Genomic DNA, 17,286 nt, shown 5'->3' with positions numbered 1-17,286 from the left:
TTCGCGAAAATGTGTTTATTCCAAAATTATGATTGCCCAACATTGATTATCAAACACACATAACTATAATTGTTATCCGTCTTTCAAACAATTCAGACAGTGGTATACATAATGATATAAAATTGTATCTGAGTCAGTGTCATCGTTGCTGTATTCAGATATAAATACATCGATTATGTACACTACATGAAACATACAGACATTCACATTGTAAATGCACAATGGCGACATACTCTGGTCTGTTTTATACAGCGTGCTAAAAACAATAGTGAAATCTTTTTCAGATCCTATCAGTCACGTGATACGTGAAAGGTCTTGAGTGTCTCAAAAGTGATTGCGAGTCACGTATTATTTTTGGACTGAAAATTTCTTGTCAGTACAAGCGTTCCTGCAGATTGACTTTGTCACCCATGACATATCTTCCGTGACAGACATGTGCTTTCAGTCAAGCTCTCTGCTATGACGATCTCCAGTCAAAAGACAAAAAAAACAAGTTACGACTCTTCGTCTTCATATCGAAGACATGGGGAATTGTGCAACTGGTAGTCGTTCTGAGGCAACCGATTTCGATTCTGAAGTTCCTGGTTGTTTCAGTGTCTGCCCATTTGAGGTTGTGCACTGCGCATGTCCATCTCTACGTATCAATGGTTCTGTTGTTCTGGTAACACTGTAACCAGTCTGGTGTTGCCGTGCTCGTCTGAACGTCAGAACAATAATGACAACCATCATCAATATCAACAGCAACGACACACCACACAAAGCTATTAACAACATCGTGATAGTCCTTCTCTCCTCCCCACACGATCCTGAAGCTGTTGTTGATGTCGTTGTCAATCCCTTCACAGTTTGTTGTTTGGACAAGGTATCTGTAACAGCAATGTAAATATTGTGCTAAATGATGACGAATGTGTTTCACGTTTAAAAATAATTCCTTGAATGAAAAAACATTCTGTTATGAACAAATGTAGAATGTATTAAAATACAAATAAAATCATCGTTATTTTGAAATCCAATATGAATGTTGTTTTGAAGAAAGCTTTAACAGTTTACACATATGTACATAATGATGTTCCTGATTTAAAGTTTTAATATACATACCCGCTGATTTGGCTTTTTTGTAACCTGATGTGAAATCTGAAATTTGGAAAACTATTTCACAAAACTACTTCACAGTCCTGGGAAGTATATGTTTAAAGCAGATTCGATTGTACTTACGAGCACGTGTTTGTGAAACACTTTAAAATAGCCTTAGAATCTGGCAATAATATACTGGACATGCTGACTTACCTGGACACTTCGTGGCACATTCAAGTACAGTTCCTTGAATCTCTGCGTAGTCACATATAGAGTCACAGAGATCACATCTCCCGATCGCAAAGTCATAGTACATTCCGGGGTCACATGTCACTGATGTCTTCATCAAGGATGTTCCCGGGGTGGAACTCCAAATGACTAGGACTATTAACTTAAGACTCGTCGCCATTTCAGTACTGCCAACAGCAAGGATTTGGTATATTTGACGTCGTTGTCTAACGTATTTCCCTATCAACGTGACTGTAGTCTAAAAATAGCTCAGTGGGGAATCCACACAAAACCATTGCGTAATAGAAAGATTGGTAGAACGATCTGGTTATATTGGGTTTCATGGTCGTCACGAACACAAAATGTAGTTAGTGTGTGTACATGCATTGTTCTTCATTGCATCATTGACCATTACGCAATGTCAGGTTATCGTTTTCAAGTCCGTACCTTTGAACACGTTGCGACTAGTCATCACCAGCGGTATATTTAGAAGTTGTGTCATAGGCAGGTTCATGTTGAATATATTCTTTTTGATATGTGCTACAACTGTCGATGACATACTCCTTTTCAGGACACTCTTATTAGAACAAACAAAAGCAATAAAAATAGTCATAATCATACTCATAATCCAAATCCTAATCCTATCCTGTCCTGTCCTGTCCTGTCCTGTCCTGTCCTGTCCTATCATAAGAAATCACATGCCAAGGCAGGTTAACTGTTCACTGAACGTCACTTTTAACTTCCTTTTACACCCATCTCACACCCTGAATGTTACCGGTAAAGAATCATACAAACGACACTTCCTGTTTCAAAAGTTGGAAATGAGACAAAATATAACTATTAAAAAATATTTATTAAATAATGCCCTGAACAAAATATGTTGCCACTAAGAGGCTCTTGGGGGTAACATATATCACAGGCTGACTTGGTTTAGATCTGTCTTGGTATAAAGCCAAGTTGGTTGGTACTGAACACGTCTTCGAGATGTGTCTTGGCAGTAGGATCATTGTCTTCTCGACAGAGAGCCATTGGCTTATGTACATGAAGCAAGATAGCATACCACGTGGTATGGTTAAGCATTAATGATAAGGATCATGGTAATGAAGAGATGATCTGACTGAGACTTGAAATAGTGTAAAAATTCAAGAAGTCTGCCACAGATGCGTGGTCTTTTTTAGCCTTGAGACGATGTTGATGGCGGTGAAGATGTTGTCATCGCTGATGTCCGTTGCTACGGTCCAGTAAACCTACTGCTGACAACAATAAATAGACACGTAAACCTCAATATTAATCCATGATGCCATTATTAGAAACATATATACATCTGTGCATAAAATAAGCACCACCCTGTATTTTTACCAATTAATTTTGTATGAAATGAAACTCTAAACTCTTTTAAAAAAATAACCTTCATAATTTGATAGAGCAAGCATTTAACATTTCAAAAACGAAAACATAAAAAAATTACCATGTATTTTAATTAGGATAATTGCCTCTATTTAGAACAGGTGTTTTTCTGTCCTAAAACAAGTTACCTTATTTTGAAAAGTGAAAGTAATAATTGGTCGTTGTGTGGCCTATATATTCGTTTGTAAACTAAGATTTAGGAAAAGTTACAGTCAAACTAAAAAATAAGGAAAATCTTTAAATATGCAGTAAAAGTTGCTTTACAAACAAAACAAACAGATTTTATCTGTAATTATCAGTATCCGGCAAGGAGCAGTGTTTCTTCATTACAATAAACTCAAAATCATAAAACAATTAATCCAAAATCTTATTTATGTGGCCTTTTTCAGTTTTTGTCAATTAGCAATCTGAATTGCTGGAAAAGGTCTGAATCTTTGACATTCGGGCTCTTCCTGATTATGCATAATTAAAGCTTATATGATGTGTAAATGTCATCTTGGTATATAACAGAATTGTTATTTTTAGTCAAAACTTAATTTAATTGTGTAGTTTGAGCAGGAGAGGAATACTTATTTTGGGTAAAAAATCAGTCCCATCACATTTTCATCAACATATTCTTTCATAAAGAATAGAAAAGGTTATGGTGTTTGTACAACTGTCAGTAGGTAAAGCTTCTATACCCGAACGTTTCTGTAGCATCACATCTTATTTTCAAAATAGGGTGGTGCTTAATTAATGCACGGGTGCACTTTGCATCTTAACATTCGAAGCTGCATTCATAGCTACCGCCTATTCTTAATGTAGAATGTAGTGCTCAGTTGTGTTTATTATTTTCACTTTAATATTTTCATTGGAATCATTATAGGTAATATTTATCCAATTACTACGGGTGTAACACTGTCAGTCTGTGGTGGTGCAAATGAAGCCGTACCTGTCCCTTCTGTCTGGACCCCCGGGGTCCTGTCTCCTGAGTATGGGGTTGCCTTGGCGTCCCATCCCCACAGCAGTCCGGTTTCTTCAGCCTCCTGACTACAGCTGGTATGATGACTCTATACACGAGGGCAGCCAGAGCGACGAGGACCACGAGACACGAGACGACAATAGCTACAGTATACCATGGATTGTCTTCTAGGACTGACGTCGTGACAACTGACTCCGTAGTAGATTGGAGGTAACCTGTGAAATATCAGATAATTCTTGGTGACATTGTGACTATTGCCTTGATACTTATATTATGTTCCACTCGTCTTCCAATGACAAGGAATATGGCATGTTACAAGATATTCATTCTGTACAGTCATATTTCCGACGTATTTGTCTTCAGCAACCAATGCTAATAGTAAGAGACGACTAACAAGATCGGTTGTTCCAGCTTGGTAATTTGGTCCATCCGGTCCATGTCATCATATCCCAATTGCAATCGGATGGGCATGATGGTAACTACTGGATTATCTTGTCCAGAATCGATTAGTAATAGACCGATGCTATAAACCTACTGCTGAGTGCTACAATATATTGCAAACGAGCAAAAAGGTTCAGGCAAGAGCCTCACTTATTTGTTGTCAGTCTGAACTGATTAAATGCAATTTGTATTTTGGTCTACTTTAAACAATTGTTCAAATAGCAGTGTACACACAGAACACATTTTGACCATGTGCAATGAAAGTAAACATTTTCCATCGTCTTGTGTTGAGTATTTTCTTAGATGTGTCAGCACCAAACCCATGCTCGAGTTTTAACCGAAGTGTTGAAGGTCTAACACGGACATCACTTCGGGTTTCCTCCGGAAACTGACACGCCGTGATACACCTGGAGTACTGTTCAGCGGGCGTCAAGTCATAGTGTCTTAGTCCGTGTGATACCATCCTACATCTTTGTGTAATGTCAGCAAGTTACCTTCAGCTTTATTAACCTTAACGTGAATACGCCCTTCATCCTGTACCGTGCACAGATCCCACAACACAAACAGTTCACTGTTACTCAGCAGTTGCTTTGTCTGTTCCTTGCGACACTCCCACATTGTATAAGCACAGACCGCATCATGATATCGTACTGCTCACTGAACCCTAAAACACAAACACGTGTACTCTAGCAGTTGCCTTTTCTCTAGGGCACTCCCACATTGTTAACCACAGACCGATGCACGATACCGCACTATGTGATTATGTCGACACGAATATGAAATGATAGTCTGTCTCACAGTCCCTGAACCACATTAATTTCCCTACTGCCACATAAATTGAACCACATTAATTTCCCTCTCTGCAGTGCTAAAGCCCTAAATAAAGCAAGTCTAGATTTCCTCAGGTTCAGGTTCTGAATCTCTGGTCTCCCTAGGGCTCCTTTTCAATATATATGGGCTTGTTTGTTACTATCAAAATTATATATATTCAGAGACTAAGCCTTAGTCTAATGAAATGACTGTATTATAAGTTGAGTAACACGGTACCGGTAACACAATGCTTGAACAATCTTGTTATTCCTTACAAATAAACATGAACTAATATGTAATAGGGGCAATCTGAGTATGTTACCACATTATTGTACATTTAATTTATAACTTTGGTGATTCGTGTGTATGCAGTATTTGAGTCAGGTGAATTCTGAACCAGAATCAGGACGATGTGAAATACATTAAAAAATGAAATTCAGTTCATACTATTCTTTAAATTCAGAAATTAACTTAAGTAAGATGCGGAGAAATCGTAAGACCAGTCCCATATTTTCTAAGGCAAACCTTAACAAGGGGACGATATATATGAAACTGACAAACTATTTCTATTATCACAGAAATCTGTGTTAATATACCAATTGTACGAATCCAGCTATATCATAAACATGTGTTTTCGAATCCCTATCAAACAGTGATGACAGAAGATGTTTGCGGATTAAGTTAAGATTACATAAGTCACGTTAGATTTTTTTTAACTGACGTTGATCAAGGTCAATACACGTGAAATCAACAATGTTTATGTATCTAGCACCGGATTTTCAGCATGGCTCAAGCAAAGTAGTGTACAACGTACCTGGACAGTTTTTCTCACATTCGGCTCTTGTGCCCTGGATATCAACGTAGTGGCAGAGTTGAGAGCAGTACCCGCAGCTGTCACTGCCGTGGTCGTAGTACATGCCCTTGTCGCAGTCCATGTTCTTGTGATCTTCTCAGTGAACAGAATATAGGAGGACTATCATCAACAACGATAATGCTGACCTGTAAAATATATACCGCGCGTACTATTGTGTTGTACAATATGGGATTGGCTGTAAATATCTTCGCAAGTCGGTATCACCCGCCAAATTTAGAAACACGTAAACAGGTCACACGTAAACATGTCCTTTTGGGAATCTTGAACTTTACTTGTATTAAACGTTGGATTCAAGGAGGTATTTTTATTCAATTTGAAACAAAGAAAATGAATTGCCACGTTCAATCAATAATGGCTAATATTAATGAATATTCAACATTACATTTATTCTAAAATTAAAACTGTTTACTGTTTAGAAGATTATCTCGCATATGTAAAATCAAAAGAAGCAAGACCTGGGATAACGTTACTAAGAATTGGTGAGCTTCCCATTTATACAAATATTGGTAGGCGAGATGGAATTCCACGTCAATATCGCTATTGCAATTGATATGTAAATTGAATTATTTAGAGGATGAATTTCATTTTCTTTATAAATGTCCAACATATAACGAATTACGTGTTAAATACTTTGAAAATATACCTATGTACATCAATGAAGATGTCATGGTCTATGATCTTCAACATGATAATCCAACTCATTTACTGTCCTTCTCAAATTATGCTAAGAGGCCTTAATTTTGCGTAATTCATTTGTTTGACAGCAACACATAAATGTATTTCATATGTTAACATTGTTCGTGGGCCGAAGGCCTTTCTACCGAATAACAGATTGATTGATTGAACGTTTTTAACGTTTTTTCTCCCAAAATAGCGTGTTGTAATCGGGATAATGTTTCATTGAAGGGTACTTTAGGAATCTTCTCAAAAATAATTTTCATAATGGTTCTTGTACGTACATACAGAAGCTAAAATGTGATAATGTAATTTTAATCTCAAAATCGTCATACGCACGATATGCATAAAAGCTGAGATATATAGTGTAATCGGTATGTGTCACACCTTGAGAGGGACAATCGGACACTCTTAACCATCGGACCACTGATACGGAAACAAATATTTTGATCACGATTTCAACAGTCAAGGTCTCAGGAAAGCTCATTGATATTTCCACATTTCGCGCATCAGTGACATAAATTATGCAATTGGACCCTTCATACCTATGTTTACTCTGGTGAACACTTGATTTGCCGTTGCATGTGTTTGTGATGGTGCCAACGGTGTCAAGATACACTCACCTTTCCGCAAATATGTTGTGTCATCACTGTTTGATGGGGGTTCGTTTTACATGTTTATGATATAGCTGGAATCGTACAATTGATAAATTAACAAGATTTCTGTGACAAAAAAAATTGTTTGTCACTTTTATATAACCCGTTCCCTTTTTAAGGTTTGTGTTGGAAAAAATGAAATTGGTCTTAAATTATATTCTGATAATTTAATTTCTGTTAATTTAAGTTAATTTCTGAATTTAAAGAATGGTATGAACTTAATTTCATTTATTAATTTATTTCAAATCGTTTATGACAGATATGGGAATATATGTAAGACATCTTGAGATCTGGTGTTTGAATGATGTCACCGCTTGCATCTCGCATACACAAAGTCAAGCATTCATCATTTTGTCAATATTTATTGTGTAGAACGTTCAATAATAAACATATTTGAACATGGCAACAATCATTCAACAAGTCCCAAAATCAGAGCATCGACACAGTTCAATATTACAAAAATAAATGTATATACAAGCAGCGCTGTACAGGAAACACAACGTATATAAGATGCCCTATGTTATAGCCAACAACGGGTGATCACGACCCAGTCTCTGCAGTTTGCCGAAACGATGTCACATTCACCCAAATGATTCACACATCTGCAAAGTCCCGTGTCAACAGTCCATTTAAAACATAATCTCCGTCTATCCTTTTCTTTTGTCCATTCATATATATAGGAGATGGTGTCCTGTTTATGCGCTTGTGGATAGTCTTCTGATGTGATGTGTCCCCTCTGAGCTTCCATACAACCAGCAGAATTATCGCTGTGGACATCAGGATTGTCACAACGCATAAGGCTATCACAAGGAAAATAATCAATCTAGACTGGACAGACGTCTCCCCCAAAGATGACGTAGTTGATGATGTGGACGTCATGACGCCGTTCATGTCCACCGATGGCGACCCTGAGAATGGAATAATGTGAAATTAAACAGAGCGTGACTAATTACTTTCACTAACCTACAAGCCTACAACGTTGAGAAACTTGAAGTCCGAGAGCAATTTATTATGAGTAGGCGTTGCGGAGAAATTGTCATGGGCACTCCCAGATCACCCACTGAAACCCTTTGTAGCATTTATGAGAGTAATAGCCAGTAAGGTAGGGTATTTTACTGGTGCTGGATATCGTATATTCTTGAATAAAATACTTCTGTCTAATGTCACCCATAGTTGCGTGTACCTGATCACCGAAACCAAAATCTAAGCTAATTGACAGAGGTATGTAAATACTGAGTGACTGGATCAGAAAAAATGTGATTGATATTATGATTGATGCAAACACTAAGTTATCGCGACATCTTGTTGCTGAGGCCCTGTAGTTCGAAATAAGAATAGACACTGGTCAGTATCTGTGGCGCTGATTGGTCAGATCTTGTGTTGGTTGATTGGATGAAATCAAGGACAATGTACAGTATCATTACTTCTCAATATAAAGGACTACATTTAACTTACCTGGTAGGGAAGTCGTTGATATTAATGACTTGCTATCGGTTGTAGTTTTATACCCTGAAAAAATGACAAAACAAAATTTATAAAGACATTTGTAGTGAACAGTTCTTTCTGGAAAATTGTATTTAAATATTGGTAGTAGAAACTATTGAAAATAGAGTAGATCGATTGTAATATCGTGTATTTAGAAAATGTATCCATGTTATAGACACGTGGCTTCGTGGTCTTCTATTCAATACGTTTCATTGTGGTTGTTAATGTTGATGATGTTGATGACGTGTAGAGTAACGGTACTCACCAGGACACTTATCACTACACTCTTGGACAGTTCCTTGAATCTCGGCATAGTCACATATGACATCACAGACGTCACATCGTCCAATAGCAGTGTCATAGTACATGCCAGGGTCACATTTCACGGGCCGGTCCAATGTCCCAGGGGTCACCACGGATATTAATGAAAACACAACCAGAAACTGGGTAAATCCGAACATCTTGGTTTTCCCCAACGTGTACAAGGATCCGCTTCGAAAACAGTTATGTTGGAATGAAGTCTACAACGCAGGCTACATACCGGACCACTCCCTAATGCAACATGTGGGGTTCATTTTTCACCCACTCGCCCCCTACGTCAAACGGGAAATCCCCAAGCTGTTTATTTATATCTGAGAGTCGAAGATCAAAGCACATGGTAGCTTAAGGGTGGAGGTATTGCTGTTGAACTTAAGGATTTCATTCCCTGTTTTGAAAACAGAATCCACTTTGTCATAGAATATATACCGTACCGACAGCCTAGTGATTTCTCTCCAGGAACACTACGGGGGGTTCGGGGATTTCTATACCTTGCACATGTAGGTCAACGAGTGAGTCATGCTTGAGAGGGGAACACACATTGTTTAGTTGTGTACAATGTTAAATTCGCTGCCGCCATGTATGGCAATACAATTCAAGAATTAGATAACAGTAACATTTGCGTATATAGTTATCAACGGAGACATGTATTATATAAAGGGGAAGTTAGCACTGACGCAATACAGGGATCATATATCATTGGTGTGCATGTTGTTTACGCCGACAAACTTCCTGGATGTTTGCCCCAGTGTACGTACTGCACGTAAAACATACTACCGTGTTTGACGAGGTCACAAAGGTCGGTAAATACTTGGCTGGTACAGAAAAATAGAGATCAATAGCATGAGCAAAAATGAAGCGGAATGACCGCAATCAGACAGAATTAGAAAGCTATACACTGTTGGATGTTAACCTATTGTGATCCGATACTATGACGACTAGACTTAGTCTCTGAATGCATAGAATTTTGATTGTCATAAATAAACCCATCTAAAGTGAAAAGGAACCCCAAGGAGACCAGCGATTCAGCCTGAACCTAGGGAAATATAGATTTGCTTCATTTAGGGTTTTAGCATTGCAGGGAGGGCTAGGCAGTAGGGGAAATAATGCAGTTCATGGACTGTGAGACAGACTATGTCACGACATGCTTGACATACCAACTGGCATCTATCTGCCGGGTCGTAAATTATGCTGAAATGCACACAGGTGTGCGTCTTGGTTCAGATAAACAACATGAAGATGCAGGATTCTTCAGTAGTTTTATTTGGTGTGTCATCGGGATATCAATACAAAAATATTCAAATGATAAATATTGGCAATAGATGTCTTTGGGCACTCAAAATGACCATGAAACATGTACAAAATGACATTCAAACATACCAAAATGCAATACAATAATACAGTAATACAATGTATAAGAAATAACATTTTAAAGAACTACGTTTGGCATTGGACGAAACTTGTAAGAATTATACTGTGTCCTGTAAACTGTAAGGGGGGAAACAGGAGAAGGTCGTCGTGAACCCGGAGTAGCGACAGGGTTGAAACAATCTGGCTAGAGTGAGTGAGTGAGTGAGTGAGTTTAGTTTTACGCCAATATTCCAGCTCTATGGCGGCGGTCTGTAAATAATCGAGTCTGGACCAGACAATCCAGTGATCAACAGCATGAGCATCGATCTACGCAATTGGGAATGACATGTGTCAACCAAGTCAGTGAGTCTGACCACCCGATCCTCTTACGACAAGCATGGGTTACTGAAGATCAATATTCCAACCCGGATCCATGGCTATGAAAGATACTTTAGAAAACATCAGGTATGTTAATGTTCGTCCGTCCAACTCTCAAGTTTAAAACTGCTTCCGCCATGGTAATGGAGAAACACTTATGGCCCATCCTTCTCATCAGTAGCAGGGGCCGTGGGGTAGCGTAGTGGTTAGGGCTTGCGCTCGTCACGCCGAACACCAGGGTTCGATTCCCTACATGTTTACAATGTGGGAAAGCCATTTCTGGTGTCCCCCTCCGCGATGTTGCTGGAATATTGCTAAAGGCGGCGTTAAACCATACTCACTCACTCATCATCTTCAGCAAGTACTGGTAAACAATCTACATGACAAATAGCATAGTTTGGGTTCTTAACACAAAATCATTGAAATACAAACATATTGGCATAGATTAACAACTAGATTTCAGAGCAAAAAGTCTTTCCAAAACACGAAATAAAAAATGTCCTCGTTTGCTGTGCCATATTTGGACAGCTATATGAAACAATAAAAGCATGATTATATTTATAACATACACCATGTAACGGACCAGCATCACACGGAGACATCACTCCTGGGAAAGTCCCTCACGCTGAAGTCGGTGTCCCGCACCAACTCAATGGGTAACAACCCTTATAAACATCCAACCTATGTTAGGCTAAGACGCTGCTTCTTCATCCTGGTCCATCACGCCTTAGTGTGATGGTATACGGAATATCACAAACAGCAACTGTGTTCATGTGGCTCACAATCACGTTGTACAATACACGTTACCTTCATAGAAGGTGACCCAGTGTATGGGAACCAGTTGCAGCATGCCTGCAGTACTGTCGTGGCAATGGTTTGCCGTCATGAGGTGTTCGCTGGGAATACCACGTATCCGTCGTTGTTGAGCAAGGGTTTCAATGTAGTCTGGGCAGAGAGTAGAACCATTTTCGTTATTCGGGCCGCACTGCAGGGAGTTCGACCTCACCTCGGCTGTGGCATCTCGGGAAAAGCATCATGTCCGCTAGGAAGCAGGCCTACAAATGGAAATTACACACTCAGTAAATTTAGTTTTACCGCTTTTAGCAGCATTCCAGCAACATCACGGCGGGGACGCCAGAAATCGGCTGGAAATTGTACGTGTGTACAAAGCTTTGTAAGACGAAATTTGTTGTTGTCATGGCTTCTCCTACTCCTCATGGAACATTGATGAAAATAGAAAAACCCTACAAGCTTAAGTCGATGAATGGCATAGCAACCACAGAGAATAATCAGTCTCCATTATCCGACAAAACTTGTTTCATTGGGCGTAAAAGATCAAATTGAGCTGAATAAATTATGAACGAAGAACTGACACCTGACTCAGCAACGGTTAGACTAATTACTCTAAATCCGTGCAACCCTGCAGTTCGAGAACTAGTCTATGTTCAATAGAATCTCATCCGATGTCGTGTTTCGGATCTTCTCTGAAGCTATGAGATTTGAAAGGACAAACGAGTTGGCATGGTCATTAACTTATGTCTGTCAAACGGACGAACTATATTTTAAATTTCGAACTGATATAACTTGCATAACAATTTGAAGTACTAGTATGAACAAGGAAAGATTTTTAAGCTATTCAGAAAGTCATTGAAAGTCAATTCTTGCACACCATGCGCTATTCCGACCAGCTGACGTCATCAGTGACGTGTGTGTTCTACTGAGACTATACGAGTTTAAACACCCGATTACATGCGTACTGTGAGCTTCCGGCTTGGCTGGGTCCTGTCTGGTTTCCTGTGCATGCCGGAAGCTATCCATCTCACGTCCGGTTTCCTGCGCATGAGGCTGGGATCTCTCTCTGCAACAGTCTAGTCTCTTGAACCTGTCTACCATCTTCTTCCTGTGGCAGTAGATGATGCTGGCCAAGATCAGGATCGTGATGAGAAACAGCACCGCACATATGACTATTACTGGAACTTGATCTGTCACCGCTTGATGTGTCGACGTCTCAGAGGTCGTGGTTGATGTAGTCTGCATATAATCTGGTACAATATGAAGGTAAACGGTCAGACGCTATTAGTACAGTAATTTATAGAACTGTTTATAAAACTATACACTATATACACTAACATGTGCCAGTATCTATATAAAGGATATTTAGTGTGCTTATAAAACGCATACGTACGTACACGTGCGAACGCACGCCCTCACGCACAACCACCCATCTATTCACACACACGTACGCGCGTACGCGCGCACGCACGCACGCACGCACGCGCGCACACATACATACATACATACATACATACATACATACATACATACATACATACATACATACATACATACATACATACATACATACATACATACATACATACATACATACATACATACATACATACATACATACATACATACATACATACATACATACATACATACATACATACATACATACATACATACATACATACATGAAGATCCAGGGTAGAATAGGTCTTCAGCAACCCATTCATGCCACAAAAGGCGACTATGCTTGTCGTAAGAGGCGACTAACGGGATCGGGAGGTCAGGCTCGCTGACTTTGTTGACACATGTCATCAGTTCCCAATTGCGCAGATCGGTGCTCATGCTGTTAATCACTGGATTGTCTGGTCCAGACTCTATTATTTACAGACCGCCGCCCAATAGCTGGAATATTGCTGAGTGCGGCGTAAAACTAAACTCACTCACTCACATGCAGAGATACACGGATAAATGTATTATTGTATGAGATGGGGGTTAAGGTATCGGTTCGTTAAAATGCACGGCATTTATAATTTCTATTTAGTTAAAGAAGACTGATGGTTTCAAAAATCAGCGTTCGCATGAAAGGAAGTCGTGACAAGGAAGTTTCATGAACGTTACAAACACATTGTGTCCACAAGGTCGTGCATACTACCGCATAACTATATAGTCCTCAGTTGCAGATACCGGGCACGCTTCACACCGGGGATTGTGGTTGACGTGTCAGTTTATAAATATACTCGAGGCAAGGAGTAGTCACGATCAGCCTTTGTGTTGTGTCTATTGACTTTAACCCGTCCAACTAACGCCCACGGGTAACTCACACTTCTATTGCACAACCTGGGTGAAATCGTGGGCTGTAGCGATTAGTTAACATGGCATTCAAGGATTCGTTATACAAGGTCAAGGAATGGCTCTGTTTCCTATCAGCCTATGCAATATCAACCTGAATTTATCACATGGAAATAGCATCATTTTGTCAGTATGCCTATACGTGAATAGTATAGATAGACGAGGAACAAATAGGCTGAGTGAGTGAGTGTACCTTGGGTGAGTGAGTGGGTGTATCTTAAGTGAGTGAGTGGGTGGGTGGGTGGGTGGGTGGGTGAGTCAGTAAGTGAGCGGATGGGTGGGTGGCACAAGTGAGTGAGTGAGTGAGTGGATGGGTGAGTGAGTGAGTGAGTGAGCGGATGGGTGGGTGGCACAAATGAGTGAGTGAGTGGATGGGTGAGTGAGTGGGTGTATCTTGGGTGAGTGAGTGAGTTGAGTTTAACGCCGTTCGAACAATATTAAATTTACATCACGGCATGTCAGTTCGATGTGGGAGGGAATCCCGAAGTAATGTTGGTCTTAGATATTAACCACTTAGCCAAAACCTATGAGGACTGGTACAGTGCTGACATAACTAAAACCTCACTCGGGGCGAAACCGGAATCAGAATCGCGAACAAGTACCGAGTGGACTCGAACCTAGACTACACGTGTTACGCGCTGTCCACTGGACTACTCTGTTTCGCCCTAAACAGCAACCACAGAGTCAAGCACGTACCCCCACGAAGTCATCGTTTCATGACTCATCTTGAATAACTTTCAATGTTGCGAGATCTGCACAAATACAATGACGAAGTATTCACCCAGCCGATCTTCTCTCAGTCACGTGATTCGTCAGCTTTCAAACAAAAACATTTCGCTCGACAGGCATCTCTAACACAGGTCAACAGAGAGAGCGTTTTAGACCGCGAATGAATACATCAATTGCTTGTTGAGCGTCATCAAATCGTTGGATCAGACAAACCAAACAATAAGCTATTTTCTACGACCCACGCTCCGCCTTGGTACCACGACACGCGACGAAACAAACACACCAGACTGACACCCCGGTCGAAGACTCCGACACAAATACCAATCCGGATTCATACAAGCAACTAGTCGCCAAACAAACCATTGCAAGTTGCTGATAAAGTTAGGAAATATTTCAACTTGGCTTGAAAAGTGGAAAAGAGTTGGGAACTAAGAATTAGAAATATTATATACGCAGATTATGGTATTAACGGAACCAAAACATGGCGATCGATGGCAAAGAGCTCAATTTATCGGTATTTAACTGAAATGTAGCACTGGTCCACTCCGATACACGCATCACTTCAAATTACACAGGATCTCCTACGTACATATAAATTATATAACATGTAATGCATTCCTGTGAATAATATGCGCCTTTGTTTTACACTATTTATACTAATACGAGCATTAACTCCGAAATAAACCAAGTATTAACATAGCCCTTAATAAGAGAGACGACATAGCATGTTAAGACGATGCAATCAGAAGCGTGGTGCTAAGGTTTCAGGAATTTCCAGTATACATTTTTGTGATCTTAATTGTATTTTATGTACTCAAACATTGGTATTCTTACCAAAGCAGTACTTGATGCACTGGTCTCGAGTGTCCTGAATATCCATATCGTCACATAGAATAGAGCAGTGGGTACAGCTCCGCGTAGGTTTATCATAGTACCTATCTTGTCCACAACCCATCTCGCCCATGTTGATAGCTGTAAGTGAAGTCCTGACTGAGCCCGTCGCCGTGTGAGTGGTCTGTCTGATGGAAGAGCCCGATAAGACTCACTGTTGCCAAACTGTATAGCTGACCTTGGACGGGGTGAGGTAGATACGAGTATCCCTTCTGCGTCATGCATGAAACGGATTACTTATAGAGCATGTTACATGTTGCATGTATCTGTGTAACTAGACGAGACCGAGTGTCATCTAGAGAACTGTTATTGTGTTAGATATGAGCATATGGAAATCAAGGATTGGTCGGTGCTCTGACGCACATCCCGTTGTGGAAAACCCATGGACTCGCTTGGACTTGATATCAGTCATTTGCACTGCTGCGTCGTAACAATCAACACAGGGTTTTTCAAAATTATATATGTAAATGGTGTTCATATTGACAGCCGAAACTAGTGATGATGATGATGATGATGATGATGATGAAGAGGAGGATAATGATGATGATGATGATGGGGTTTTCTACGTTCATCAGTTCGGTAGCGGTGTTTAACAAGACAATTCAACTCACATGTACACTTATTTATACCTCAACCTGGTCATACCTCTGTCAGTGGTTGTTGGCATACAACACGATGTTGACGACACTGTTGATAGCGTGTCAGCCCGGAGAGGAAGGTGCGTGGTTCGATGCCCGGTCGCGTTGTACCAAGATATGGAAAAATATGGTGCTGTTTTTGTTTGAATTATGTTTTGTGACTACATGATTAACGAGCACTACAATACCGAACAAGCACAATTAGACAAAACATATTTATATTTATTCATTTTAGGAATATGGTTTTCACACACAATGAACTTGAAAAAATGTACCAAAGATTTACCATTGCGTGCAAAGAAAGCTTTAATAAGTGTAATGTCTATTGTCCACAAAGTTGGAACCATGTCACCTAATATATTCTTTAAGCTCTTTGATATCCAGATACAACCAATGTTATTATATGGATCTGAAGTATGGGGATTTCAACGGTATGACTGTTTGGAGAAGGTCCACTTATTAACATGTAAAAAAATTCGTTTTGTTGGATCCTCTACACCAAATTGCATGGTATATGGTGAATGTGGTAGATACTCATTATATATTAATTCCCAAATGGGATGTTTAAAATATTGGTTCAAACTTCTTCATATGCACGAGCAACGTCTCCCAAAGTAGCTTATAACATGCTTTTACATTTAGATAACATGGGGAAAATTACATGGGTATCGCATATAAGGAATCTTCTATTTTCCCATGGTTTTATATGGTTATGTCAGTCTGTTGGAAGTGAGGGCATGTTTCTTAAAGAATTTAGAACTCGGTCTGTTAATATGTTTTACCAGGAATGGCATTCCACTTTAGAAGAAAGTTCACGATATGCTTATTATAGAACTTTCAAGACCTTACTTCAACCAGAAATTTATATATCAATACTCACGACGGAAACTTTAAGAAAACATTTTATTAGATATCGGCTATTTTGTTAGATCTTTTTGTAAATGAAGGAAGAAAACATTCCATTGCAAAATCAAAACGAATCTGTCAGTTATGCGATATAGAAATAGAAAATGAAATTCACTTTGTGTTCGCCTGTCCATTTCATAGTGAGCTTCGAAACAAATATATTTAAGAATATTTGATAGGGATGCCGCCATTGAAAGCTGTCGTATATATTTTAACGACTAAGAACGAATTCTAGATATTAAACCTTTCACTATATATTAAACATGCACTAGTTAAAAAGAAATGAACTGTTTAAAGAACGTGTTACTTCCTGTGTGTAACAGT

At 39.4% G+C, this 17,286-nt stretch overlaps 1 protein-coding gene across 4 annotated transcripts; it reads right to left on the bottom strand.

Annotated features, from left to right (window-relative positions):
* On the bottom strand, positions 1-15,897 carry LOC124259268. 4 transcript variants are annotated; one of them, XR_006893800.1, is made up of 9 exons: positions 15,362-15,897; positions 12,415-12,699; positions 8,877-11,712; positions 8,582-8,635; positions 5,736-8,034; positions 3,641-3,885; positions 1,288-2,555; positions 1,099-1,134; positions 1-866 (listed from the first exon to the last, which is right to left on the bottom strand). XR_006893800.1 is itself a non-coding variant. In XM_046693376.1 (4 exons), exons 2-4 carry the CDS (start codon positions 1,481-1,483, stop codon positions 511-513), a joined length of 588 nt encoding a protein of 195 aa, XP_046549332.1. In that variant the 5' UTR covers positions 1,484-2,555; positions 3,641-3,885; the 3' UTR covers positions 1-510. The 4 variants fall into 4 exon arrangements, 1 of the variants encoding a protein (XP_046549332.1); XR_006893802.1 differs by having other exon boundaries at positions 1,288-2,552; XR_006893801.1 differs by lacking the exon at positions 1,099-1,134.
* Between the last annotated feature and the right edge of the window lie 1,389 nt (positions 15,898-17,286).

Source organism: Haliotis rubra, unplaced genomic scaffold (assembly GCF_003918875.1).
Source record: "Haliotis rubra isolate DU_JTF1 unplaced genomic scaffold, ASM391887v1 Scf716, whole genome shotgun sequence".
Classification (NCBI taxonomy): domain Eukaryota; kingdom Metazoa; phylum Mollusca; class Gastropoda; order Lepetellida; family Haliotidae; genus Haliotis; species Haliotis rubra.
The sequence above is the reverse complement of the archived record's forward strand: the minus strand, read 5'-3'. Positions and strand labels throughout refer to the sequence as shown.

Coding starts and splice junctions, on each gene's coding strand:
- LOC124259268 (XM_046693376.1), bottom strand. CDS start 1,483: ATGGCGACGAGTCTTAAGTTAATAGTCCTAGTCATTTGGAGTTCCACC. Junction 1,135..1,287: donor ATGTGCCACGAAGTGTCCAG/GTAAGTCAGCAT, acceptor TCCAAATTTCAG/ATTTCACATCAGGTTACAAA. Junction 867..1,098: donor CAAAAAAGCCAAATCAGCGG/GTATGTATATTA, acceptor TTGCTGTTACAG/ATACCTTGTCCAAACAACAA.